This window comes from Rhinolophus ferrumequinum, chromosome 12, assembly GCF_004115265.2.
Source record: "Rhinolophus ferrumequinum isolate MPI-CBG mRhiFer1 chromosome 12, mRhiFer1_v1.p, whole genome shotgun sequence".
Taxonomy (NCBI): Eukaryota; Metazoa; Chordata; class Mammalia; order Chiroptera; family Rhinolophidae; genus Rhinolophus; species Rhinolophus ferrumequinum.
Genome location: NC_046295.1, coordinates 71,050,107 through 71,063,306, shown reverse-complemented (window position 1 = coordinate 71,063,306; position 13,200 = coordinate 71,050,107). Strand labels below are relative to the sequence as shown.

Genomic DNA, 13,200 nt, shown 5'->3' with positions numbered 1-13,200 from the left:
GGGTGACTCAGAGAGGAGTAGACACTTGTTTTCATGCATTCTACAGCACTGGGGGACAGTAAGTAAGTGAGGTGCACATTCTAATAGTTCTGGGGAAGCTATTGGATTGTGGGTCTGTTCTGGGTACCAATTAATGCCTTTTCTTAGGCTGCACAAATGAAGCACCAGGAGGAGAGAAATCGCTTTGAAGAGAGGATCCAGGTATGTTGATACAGTTTTAAAAAATGTACTGAAGATTTTTTCTTGTCCCTTGCTTATTCCAAGTACAATAGATAATTCTGTGTGACTGTAGCTGTCATTCATTGAATGCAACTGTCTGCCAGTCATGCTTTCAGCACTGTGGAGAGGGTTTCTCCATCTTTGCAATAACTCTGTGAAGTAGGCGTTCCCATTTTGCGGGTGTGACACGTGAGGCTCAGAGAGGATAAGGTCCTTTATCCAAGGTCACATAGCTCGGAAGAGGTACAGCACGGATTCAGCCTTGCCAGCCCGATTCCAGAGCCATTGCTCCATGGCCCCTTAGCCACAGCAACCAGCTTTTGTGTAGAACCTGCCAGCTTCGAAAGTGCTTTCATGTCCGTTATCTCATTTGATCCTCACGGCAGCGTGCGAGGGAGGCGGTGGAGATTATCTTTAGAAATGAACTCAGACTATAAATGTATATGTTCAGTCTCCATCAAATCAAATTCTCTGCTAGCTTTTGTAGCATTAAGGAATGAAATTAATGATCTGTTATTTCCCCCAAATAACCTGGTATGGTTTCAAAGACTCTGATGTGACTGTATTCAAATTGCAGAACGCGTTGGAGTCCTTCCCATAGGAATAGCTGTCATCGTCTTAACTGATCTGATCCCCTTCCTTTCACCCAGCCCCGTTGCCGTGAGCGGTAACACAGTCACTCGGAGCCGATGCCGCGGCGTTCGGCTCTACTTGCAAACATTAATCACAGGTTGACAGGAGTAAGATAGAATAACTGCAGTTGAGTGTGCTCTTAAAGATATATGTACAGTGCAGTTTGGTCGGAACACATCGACTTAGAGAATCTTTTTCTAATCTAATTTAGGCACTTCAGGAGGACCTGAGAGAGAAGGAAAGAGAAATTGCTACGGAAAAGAAAAATAGTTTAAAGAGGGATAAAGCCATTCAGGGTCTAACCATGGCATTAAAGTCAAAGGAAAAAGAGGTATGTCTGACAGACCTCCAGTGAGATTTTTCTTTATTAGCTTCTGTGACTGACTTGTCCAACGCTGAAGTTTTAGCTTTAGCTAAATAGTTGACAGGAGAGCTGAGATGACCAAAGGAAGTGGGACACAGATCCTTTCGGCAACGAGAAGTTCATTTGGAGTGTCTAATCCAGCACTGTCCAATATGTGAGGTCCATATGTGATTTTAAATTGTCTCCTCGGCACATTAAACAAAGTGAAAAGGAGCAGTGAGGTTAACTTTGGTAATATAGATATGCGAAATTTAACATTTTTAAAAATCTGAAGTCCAGATATGCTTACAGCACGTCTCAAATCAGACTAACCACATAAGTGCCCAGTAGCCACAGGTGGCTGATGGCTACCATATTGGACAATGCACGAGCACAGAAAATGGAGATTAAGGAGGTCGTGGGAGGTGGGGGGCAAGGCCGTGGCTGTGAACCAGTTACACAGCTACTTGGGTTGTTGGGATCCATGGTGGTGGCTGATGGCTCCATGCTGTTTTCTTATCATTGGTATAGCAATCTGTTGTGTCTCAGTAACTGTGCAAGGCACAGAAACAGAAGAAAACCCAGCTCTGCCTGCAAACCTAGTGGGGAAGACAGAGTGAAGGTGTGACTGAGGGAAGTGCAGGGACTGTGGATGGGGGGCGAAGGGGACCTAATCCAGATTAGGGTGTGTACTGGGGGGAGGGTACTTTGAGGAGAAAGTGTCTGAGCCAAATTTTAAAGGATGAGTAGGACTTGGTTGGGAAAGGAGGCCATTGTGTACAGAAGTGGGGACAGGGGTCAGGGCCTTCAGCTGGGAAGGAGCCCAGTATGATTTTGTGGAACCAAAAGCAGTTTGAGGTTGTTAAACATCAAGGTCCAAACTTGAGTGAGGAGAGAGAAAAGCTGGCGAGGTGGCAAGGTGCCATCCCGTGGTGGGGGACTCACCATGTTTCACTGCTTGGGTGGCAGAGACCAGGGCGTGACCACGGTAGTCGATGGCTGTCTCCAGCCATCTAGGTCACTAGAAGATCACTAGAAGATGAGGAATTCTGGGAATAGCCTGGCTAGTTGGGTGGGTCATCCATGCGGATAATAATTACAGTAATGGGAGTAGCCGCAGTACGAACCAGGCATTGTTCTAGCTCCAGTGCAAGTTACCTCATTGAACCCAGCAGAGCTGCAGTTGGGTGAGTGGTGGTATCCTCATTTTATAGTTGAGGGAATGGAGTCAAAGAGATTAAGGAAGTTCTGTGCCTGAAGCCATCCAGCTAGTAAACAACCAAACTAGAAATCCCACTTTTCTGACTTCAGGCTTTTCTCACTACAAAGCCCTTGAGTATAAGCACTACTCAGTTTAGCAGGAAAAGCATTTGGACTGTGCAGACATAGGGGGAGCCCAGTTGCCTACTTGGCTGCCAGTCCTTTTTTTCACCCAGGTTGAAGAACTTAACTCTGAAATCGAAGAGCTCAATGCTGCCTTTGCGAAAGCCAGAGAGGCCCGCCAGAAAGCACAGACCCAGAAATTCCAGGTAAGTGTTCACTTTGGGGGAAGTCGTTGTCTGTTTGATCCGTATGCCTGATGGGGTCAGGACTTCGCAGCTGAAAGGGACCAAGGAAAACTGAGTGGTCTTCAGTAATAGAACCAGCTCAGTTTAGTTAAAGGAAATTCTCTCGCAGATTTGGGTGTTTCTCCAGCCCCCTCCTCTATATGATAATGATAATAATATTGGTAATGATGACAGCTATCCCTTGATGCTGTTTACTCTGTGCCAATAGCAGACTGAGCAAGTGTGTGGATTATCTTATTTATTTGTCACCACCCTGTGGGGAAGGTATTTACCCCCTTCTATTTGGGCCGTTTTTGAAGCTCACTGAGGGTATGCAGCTTAACTTACTGTCATACAGCTAGCATGTGACAGGGCCAGGATTAAATGTAGTAATTGCTCATAATAGCAGCCGGCATTTATTGACCGTGTACGGCGTGCTGAGCCCTGTGCTAAGTGTGCTCCATGGATGCGCTCCATGAATCGCACACCAGCTCCGGGAGGTAGGCGCTATCATTACTATCCTCCTACTGCTCTGGACGGCCAGGTTCCGAGACTCAGGTAGCGTGCTCAGGGTCACACAAGTGGTAGGAGATAGACTAGGCTTTGACCCTAGAGGCAATCTCACTCCCAAGCCTGTTCTTTCACCTGTCATCCCACAGCTCCCCTCACCTGGCTTCTTCAGTCCTACCTGTCCCTGTCAGGTGTCTGTTCCAGGCCTTGATGATTTGACCTGCTTTTTCTCTTTTCTTCCTCCAGTGTTGTCCTGCAAGGACTCCTGCTGTTTATCCCCTTCCTTCTTTCTCTCTTGCTAATTGTAATTCTGTTTTTAATTATTTTAATGTTTTCTTCTCATGTTTCCAGTTTACCTTACAGTGTGTAAGGTAGTAACTGATACTAATACTAATTGTATTATATGTAATTGTAATACTAACTGAATACTAATTAGTAATAATAGCTGTTACTAATAACTGAATAAAACTCCATCCTCTGAGTGAGTCCACATTGCCTCAAGCTCTCCCCTTGCACACCGCCACCCACGTTGTTTTTAGCGATAACGTAGGAGTTAGAAGTGGAATCTAATTTGAGATTGTTTGATTCCTAAGATTCATCTCCCATGCTTTTTGCAGAACTTTGGGTCCCGGTAAGAATAATTAAAGTCATTTGGTTTAAATACTGGTGTACTAGAAGTATAGAAAAATCTCTGCTCTGGAATCTCAGACTTGCCTTCTCCGCCATGTTGACAGTGGTTGATGAAATGAAGCTGAGATTATAGTTTTTCACTGAATTTTTTCCCCCCTTGATTAGAAAATAACAAGCTTTAAAAGCTGAAGTTTTAGGAAAGCCATTCATATTTCTTATTGCTTGACAAAAAAAAAATTGGTGTGATCAGCAGATATGGTAAATGTTTAAATAAAAAAAATTATTACAGTAAAAGGCACATTGCCATTAATCTCCCTCAGAATACTGCCCCTCGCTTCGAACACACTTTCTGAAGTGTGGCCATCATTCTTGCCACTTTCTGAAGCAGTTCTGGAAGTCCTCTTTCATGAGTATCTTTACTTCATCCTCCATCATGACAATGTTCCGTGTCACACATCGCTTCTGGTATAGCAATTTCTGTCAAATAAAAACATTATGGTGTGTCATCATCTACCTTATTCACCGGATCTGGCACCATGAGACTCCTGGCTCTTCCCCAAAGTCAAAATGGTTTAGTACATCAAGGCAGCCATGACAGCTCAACTGAAGACACTCATGAAAGAGGACTTCCAGAACTGCTTCAGAAAGAATGATGGGATGAGTGCGTTTGAAGCAAGGGGGAATATTTTGAGAGGGATTAATGGCAATGTGTCTTTTACTGTAATACATTTTTTTATTTAAATATTCACTGTATTTTTGATCACACCTTGTATATGGTGGCAATTGATAAGCAGATCAGACATCCTTATAAGTGTTGTGATATTTTACTTATGTTGGACCTTCAAGGAAACTAAGTAGTCTCACACATTTAAATGTTACCCAGATTTATATGTACATTTATTAATTTCATAACCTTCAATCGTAGTTGAAAGACTTTCAGAATGATTTTTGAGGTTTTGTCATACACAGTGTTGGCTGGGTTTTTTGTTTTGCCGTGCACAGAGATCTGGAAATGTTGAAACGCCTCAGGTTTTACGTGCCTCGTTGGCTGTCCTGACAGTGCTCATTTAATCCTTATCCACGGAGGTGGTGTGTTTACTGGTTTGACAGGTTGCTGGGACTTGAACTAGAGTCTGACTGCAAAGTCTGTTTTTTCCACTATTCTGATTGTATGAATCAGTGCACTCAGGGTGCTTATACTGGTTATTTCATTATGAGGTGTATGTAGTTTCCATGTTGCACAGACACTTGAATATGCATTTTCTCTCACGGATCGATTGGGACCTTTTTGGAATAGCATCTGATGTGAACGAATTGCAGCATGAGTAAAATAGCCAAAGCTCACAGGGTGGGCCTCAAGCCTGATGCTGAAGCAGCAGCAAGTAATATTGAGACTCTTGGAGCAGTGGCCACAGTGTAGAGATGTAAGTTCCTGTCAAAGGTGTGATTCTGTGACTGGCTGCACCCATTGAAAAATATATATTTCTTTACCTGTTTAAAAAATGTGTTTTCAAATTGGAAATGACATTATTCTTCCTTTCCTCCTGGCCCAGCTATAAAAGTAAAATTGCACCTTGTGGGAAATTTATAAAAATAATTAAAATAGTGGAAAAAGGCTGATAAAAGTTACCAATAAACTCACATCTAAAGATGTTCACTCTTAGTACCTTGACTTTTTTAATGCATATATATATATACTCGTATATACCTATAACCTTTGAAAAATTAAATAGGATCATGATATGTATTTTGTTCTATAATCTTTCTTTTCCCATATAACATTCTTGCCATGGCAGTATATATAGATCTACCCAATTTCTCTCTCTCTTTTTTTCAAATTTTTATTTTGAGATAACTGTAGAATCACATGTGGTAGGTTTCTTTACACCCTTCACCCTTTATATGACAGCTCGTGTAACTGTAGTCCAGTCACCACCAGGACAATTGACAGTGGTGCACACCATTGACCTTACTCGGATTTCAGCAGTGTGACATGCACTCGTGTGTGTGTGTGTGTGTATCTGGGGTTTAAAAACAATCTTTAAACAGCTGCATTTAGTCCATTGTGTTTATGTACCATATGATTTTTACTGGGAAGAACATGGTTGGGACATGGATTCGAATCCTGACTCTGCTGTTCACTAACTGTGTAACCTTGGACAAGATATCTGTGCTCTACAGCCTGCTTGCTCATTGTAATGTCCGGATAATCACACTGATGTCACAGTTTAATCCTTACAAGGATTAAACAAGAAAGTATCTGGGCACAGGTTATATCTCAACAAATGTTAACTTATCCTTATGTTGGGTGGTATGTCTTCTGGCATAAAAATGTAGCAGTTTCTTTGGCCTGTTTTTCATATTCTCTACTAATAATACACATAGACTTTAGTTTGTGGAAACTGTGTGATCTTTCAGTTGGAAATGAAAGATAATGGAGTAAGTGATGGAAAAGCTGAGCTAGGTTTATCTTTTCCTGCACCCACTGAAATGGAACTTTGTGTATCATATTTAATCTTCACAGCAGCCCTGTGAAGTAGAGATTGTTACTTTCACAGGTAAGGAAACTGAACTTCAGAGAATTTAACTTCTCCCAAGTCATACAGCAGGAACTGGTTTTTGAACTCGTAGCTTTCTGACCCTGTTTTTATTAAACTCCTTTCTACACTGTGGGGAAGAATGATTTGTTCAATATTATATTTGGCCTTCAGTTTCTGACAATGTCTAATGGGGCCAAATGATTGACGCTATTGATAAGCACCTAAGTGATGAGATGGAATTCAAAAAACAGGGAGTCAGGCAGGAAAAGGTAAAAAACTCTCCAGAGTTTTTCCAAGTGCCATTTCAGGAAAATTTAATATGGAAAGAGTTTTTTATGAAGGGAATAGAATGTATGAATTTGAATTCTTTGAGCTTGGATTTTTAGAGTCTTTGCCATCAATATTTGTGTGATAATCCCACAGAACTTTCATCACTTTATAATAACTTATTTTAATAATAACCATTGCTTTTCTGTGTATAACGAGCTCCTAACTTACGTTCCTGTCTCTAGCCATCCTCCCCTGAATTTAGTTCTTGTTTTAATTCTTGGTCGTTTATTGGTATTAATTGGAATCTGCACTGGAACAGGCAAGGCCAGTGGACAGAGCACAGGCTCTGGAGTCGTTTGAATCCCGGACTTAATCACTTTGGTCTGATGAGAAGCTAGCCATTTAACAGTTCTCAGCTGCAGTTACATGAGCTATCACATAAAGGGTGAAGGCCATACAGAAATCTGCCACATGTGATTCTGCGGTTACCTCAGTTACTTAAAGAGGACAGTGATGTGTGCACTTGGTAGGCTTGGTATGAGAAATGGAGATTAATGTGTGTAAAAATGCCTGCTTTAGCTCCACATATACAAGGTATGATAAAAAAATATGGTGAATGTTTAAATTAAAAAAAAATTATTACAGTGAAAGACACATTGCCATTCATCCCCCTCAAAATACAGCCAGCCCCTCACTGCGAACACACTTATCCCATCGTTCTTGCCACTTTCTAAAGCAGTTCTGGAAGTCCTCTTTTGTGAGTGTCTTTAGTTGCACTATCGTGGCTGCCTTGATGTCCTGAATCGATTCAAAACATTTACATATGGTCAGTTTAACTTTGGGGAAGAGCCAGAAGTCGCATGGTGCCAGATCCGGTGAATAAGGTGGATGAGGACACATCGTAATATTTTTATTTGACAGAAATTGTTGTACCAGAAGCAATGTGTGGCATGGAACCTTTCCGTTGTGATCAAAATACACAGTGAATGCTGCTGCTGAGTGCCATCCAACAGAAAGGCAGGGATCTTCAATACGGAAGCGGTGCATCGAACCTTAGTAACAGTGTGTGATAAGTTTCATCTTGTTCAGTGCAGTCAGTTTGGTGTGAGCTATGGTTGAGACAAAGTGTGTTTTAAAGTGTGCCAGAAATTATCCTCTATCATGACAACGCTCTGTGTCACACATCGCTTCTGGTACGGCAATTTCTGTCAAATAAAAACATTACGTGTGTCCTCCTCCACCTTATTCACTGGATCTGGCACCGTGTGACTTCTGGCTCTTCCCCAAAGTCAGAATGATTCAGGACATCGCAACTAAAGACACGAAAGAGGACTTCCAGAACTGCTTGAGAAAGTGGCAAGAACGATGGGATAAGTGTGTTTGAAGCGAGGGGGAGTATTTTGAGGGGGATTCATGGCAATGTGTCTTTTATTGTAATACATTTTTTTATTTAAACATTCACTGCATTACTTGATCACACCTTATATGATCAGTGCTTTAATAAAAGGTAACTGAAAATTGCTCAAGATGAGCATTTGCCCAGTCATTGTTTATTTTCTTTTATTTTTTGAGTTTATTTAAATAAGCACTGCCTCACATACTTTTTTGGGGCCTATCACCTAGGTTTTCCACTCGTTTTTATTTATTTTAATTTTAAGGGAAGCTTCTATGAAACCTGCTAGGAAGTTTGAATGGCGTTCTCCCTCAGTCTCTGTTGCTGTGTCTTAAATAGCAGTTGGGGAAACATGGGACCAGATGGCTGGGCTGTAGGGGGCTCAGGAAGAGCAGAGCCCTTCCACCTCCAGATGAACTAGCTTGTAGCCCACTCTCCTGAACAACTAAGACATACCTGGCAGTGGTGGCGAAGATGGATTTCCTGGAAAGACCAAGAAGTTGGAGCCAGTCCCTTTACCCTGCCGTCTAAGTTGTGACCTTGACAGCCCAAGTGTTCCTTTTGAATTTTTAATCTTGAGCCTCAGTATAATTGATAGAACAGATTTTAAAAATATAAGTGTTATTTTCTCCTGATTATAAGTAGTAGATATGCTTCAAACATTTTTATTTTCAGAAGACTGGAAAGACGGAAAAAAAGGAAACCAGGAAATCACCTACACCTAACTACTATTAACATTTTGATATTTTTCCTTCTGGCTTTCTTCTATGCATGAATTTTATTTTTTAGATCATTTACAATTTGGTCTTTCTGTTTTTCATATGACATTGTGACGTAGAAATATTCCCATGTTCTCAACTCTATAAATAGTTTTAAGATTTCATTGTGTAGCTTTATCATATTTTACTTATCCATTTTCATATTCTTGCACATTTAGGTCGTTTCTTTTTTCTATTGTTCTAAGTAATTCCATGATGAATGACTTTGTGTATAAGGCTCTCCCTCGCATATTTTGAGTTCTTCCCCTGAGATTGAATCCTAGGAATGGAATCATTGGGATGAGTGTGAACATGTTTATACAATACACACATACTTCATATATATATAATCTGTCCACTAGGAGTTACGTCAATTTACATTCCTGCCAGCATATTTCCTGGCTTCTAGATGCTTGGACAGTTCTTGAACAGTGAGTATTAATTGTGCCATTTCACAATACGCTCGCCATCACTAGATAGTCTCAGTAAAACAATCGCACTTGTTACACGTAAGCTTGTTTTTATTCGCTCTTTTTGATTATTGGTGTGTTATAACATCTTTTGTATAACATCGTATGTATTTTCTCCAGTAAACTTTGTTTATGAAATAAAGATGTGCTGCTTGGCACAGTCACCCCTCAGACTCAGCAGAATTTATAGCCTCTTGAGGTGGCCATCGGACTACCATGCTGACCACTTCTTTTTCCCTAGGTGACCCTGACTTCGACTCATTCTAATGTAGGTGAACATTGCCAGTGTTTGAACCCATCTCTGCTTTTCAAATGAAGCTCTTTATTCTGCAGTTTTAAAATTGTTGTTCTTGTTTTTAAACCTTATAAAAGTTACATGCTCACCAATCTTAGAACATTTGAAAATACAGAGGAGTGAAAGAAAAAAGTCAACTATATTCCCACCCCACGAGGATAGTTACTGTTGACATTCTGTGCTTTTCCTTCTAGTCTTAAAAAATATATATTTCTTATCATAATTGTAGCCTCCCCACCCCCCAGCATCAACGTTACAACATAAATGTTACTCTGAGTTATTTCAAAATCTTCATATTGTTTGTGCTTTGGGCCCTGGATGTTGTTTATGTTAACCTCCTGCCCCCCCATAAAAAAGGAGCACAGGTTACTTGGTTTGTTTCAAGAGCCATGAAAATCCACTGTCTCCCCTGTCTCCCTCCTCGTCTAGAAGTCTGAAGATTACGAGGCTGCTCTGCTAGAAAAGGCAGCCCTTTTGGCAGAGCTGCGCTCAGAAAACCTCGCCACGGGTGCAGAGAACCACAGACTGCGTAGCAATATGAAGAAGGTCACCCAGGAGCTGAGTGACTTGCAGCAGGAGAAGGAGAGACTAGAGAAGGAGCTGGAGGCAGCCCGTCACGAAAAGAGCAGAGGAGACTGCACCATCCACGTGAGCAACCCCCCTTCTCTCCTGACATAGCGGGCAGTGCAGTGGGCTGGGCTGTTTGGCTGGTTCCGGTTTTTGGGAGATTCATTGCAGAAAACTTAGAAAATCTGAAAAATATAAAGAAGAGAACGTTTCACGTATCATCTGATCACCTAGAAATGGCCAGTCTTAACTAGCGGATGTTTCCGTCCTTTATACCCTCTCTGTCTCTCTCCCGCCCCCACAGGCATCAATGGTGTCAAGCTGAAAAAGCAGCTTTGTATCCTGTTTTTTTATTCATTGTTCTCTCTTTGTTGTGTTGTGTGTTATGAATGTTCTTCAAGAACATCTCTTTTTGTGCAAGCACAATATTTCATCCCTTGGGTGTGCTACACAATTTGTTTAACTAGTCTGTTATTGTAGGACATTTAGATTGTTACGCTTTTTTTTTTTTTTGCCTTATAACAAATGCTGTAGCAAACATCCTTATATATAAATATTTATCCACTGTTTTTTTTCCCCTGATTGAGGTATAATTACTGGGTCAAAGAATATGAATATTTTAAGACTGTTTTATAGATATACTCAAACTGTGCTCCAGGAAGATTATTCTATGTTTCCCTAGATGAGTGATTTTTTTTTTAAGACTATTCAGCATTGGGTGTTAGCATTTAAAAAATTCTCTCTGAACTTGGCAGGCAAAAAATAATTTATCTTTTAAAATTTCTATTACATTTAAATTTAAGTATTTAGTGTCCCTGAGAGCCACATCGAATACATAAGTGTTGGTGTAGTTAGGTAGGGTCAGGTCTGAGTTTGAGTGATCATTGACACTCAGGTCATCGACACTCAGGGTCATCGACACTCAGGGTCATCGATACTCAGGGTCATTGACACTCAGGTCATTGACACTCAGGTGACACTCAAGGTCATCGACACTCAGGGTCATCGATACTCAGGTCATCGACACTCAGGGTCATTGACACTCAGGTCATTGACACTCAGGTGACACTCAAGGTCATCGACACTCAAGATCATCAACACTCAAGGTCATTGACAGGTCATTGACACTCAGGTGACACTCAAGGTCATCGACACTCAGGGTCCTTGACACTCAGGTCATTGACACTCAGGTGACACTCAAGGTCATCAACACTCAGGGTCATCTACACTCAAGGTCATTGACACTCAGGTTCATTGAATTGCTTGCATGGGAATCTGGGGCAGGAGGAATCATTAGAGTAGAGATCTCTAAGAAGAGCCACAGGGACTAGAGGTTAGGTCTCTGGTGGCTGCTGTTAGCCAGGACTCCAAGATCTGGAGTTTGAAATCCTAATGCAAAGGCTGAAGAGAGAATTGAAATACAGTGTTTGTATAGTTTAACAAAAACTTTAATGATTGTAAGACAGCAATAATGGAAATTTAGAAGAATAAGAAATTGTCACCTATAATTCCACCACTTTAATAAAGTAACTTTGGTTTTCAGTATCACCATTCAGTCCTGCTGCAGCTGGGCCCCCTATCTAATCAGAGGCTAAATACCATCTGTGTTCTTGGATCACTTCCTCGGTCACGGGCGTCCCCCCAGGTCACTGCCTCTGTCACGGGCGTCCCCCCAGGTCACTTCCTCGGTCACGGGCGTCCCCCCAGGTCACTTCCTCGGTCACGGGCGTCCCCCCAGGTCACTTCCTCGGTCACGGGCGTCCCCCCAGGTCACTTCCTCGGTCACGGGCGTCCCCCCAGGTCACTTCCTCGGTCACGGGCGTCCCCCCAGGTCACTTCCTCCGTCACGGGCGTCCCCCCAGGTCTCTTCCTCCGTCACGGGCGTCCCCCCAGGTCACTTCCTCCGTCACGGGCGTCCCCCCAGGTCACTTCCTCCGTCACGGGCGTCCCCCCAGGTCACTTCCTCGGTCACGGGCGTCCCCCCAGGTCACTTCCTCGGTCACGGGCGTCCCCCCAGGTCACTTCCTCCGTCACGGGCGTCCCCCCAGGTCACTTCCTCCGTCACGGGCGTCCCCCCAGGTCACTTCCTCCGTCACGGGCGTCCCCCCAGGTCACTTCCTCCATCATGAACATCTCCCCATGTTGTGTAGACTCCAGATTGATTATGTTGAGTGGTGCAACCTCTTCACACTGAATAGATTTCACATGATTTACTTAATAATTTCCTCCTCTGTGAACATTTTGGCTGTTTAAATAATGCTGTAATGAAATTCTTTAGGCATGCAGATATTTTCTCTTAGAATCCCTAGATAGCTTATGAGGAGTGAGATTACTGGGTCAGGTGGTACAAATATTTTACACTAGTTAATTATGCTGCCAAATTATTGGTCTAAAAGGCTGGTCTAGTTTATGTTGCCACCAGCAATATTGGAGTGTACCAGTTTATTGCATGTTATTAAAAGACATGTTCCCTGTACTCATTCGATGTTATTGAACATCAAATACACCTGGTTTAGATGCCAATGGATATACAAGGCATGGCCTCTGAAAAGTTCATTTTCCTACGGGAGTTGAAAATGTTATACATGATAAAATGCAAAGCATTTTACAGTCCAGAGCTAATTAATGTACCTCATATAATCAGTGCAAAAGATCCCTGTGGGATGGAGTAGTTAGGGAAACCTCCTGAGAGAGATACTTGAGTTGGATGCGAAGGGTAAGATTTGAGGAGTGTGCCTTTATGGATGAGGAAAAGACAGGACTGGCCAGAGGGTCCTTTCCTTGAGGTGCAGTTTTCATAGTCAGCTCTTTCAGCCTTCACAGTTTTTTTAGGTTAACAAAACTTGTTAGATAACAGTTTTGGTTTTTTTGTGTGTGGTTAAAATAGCTCGTCCCTGTTCTCCTTCACTGTCGTCATAAAAATATTCCTTCAGTAGAATTTGGATGAGGAGAATACATGCACACATATATACCTATATATAAAATACATGATTTTTTTACATTACAACTTATTCTTGGTAATAAA

The 13,200-nt window shown here is 42.0% G+C and overlaps 1 protein-coding gene across 4 annotated transcripts in view; it reads left to right on the top strand.

Moving 5' to 3' along the window:
* CDK5RAP2 (CDK5 regulatory subunit associated protein 2) overlaps positions 1-13,200 on the top strand; it is a 169,538-nt gene that overhangs the window by 43,180 nt on the left and 113,158 nt on the right. For all 4 annotated transcript variants that reach the window (XM_033123488.1, XM_033123489.1, XM_033123491.1 and 1 more), the window contains exons 9-12: positions 148-201; positions 1,064-1,183; positions 2,632-2,724; positions 10,038-10,256. In XM_033123488.1, the coding sequence (XP_032979379.1) occupies positions 148-201; positions 1,064-1,183; positions 2,632-2,724; positions 10,038-10,256 (486 nt within the window). The remainder of the gene's footprint in view (positions 1-147; positions 202-1,063; positions 1,184-2,631; positions 2,725-10,037; positions 10,257-13,200) is intronic.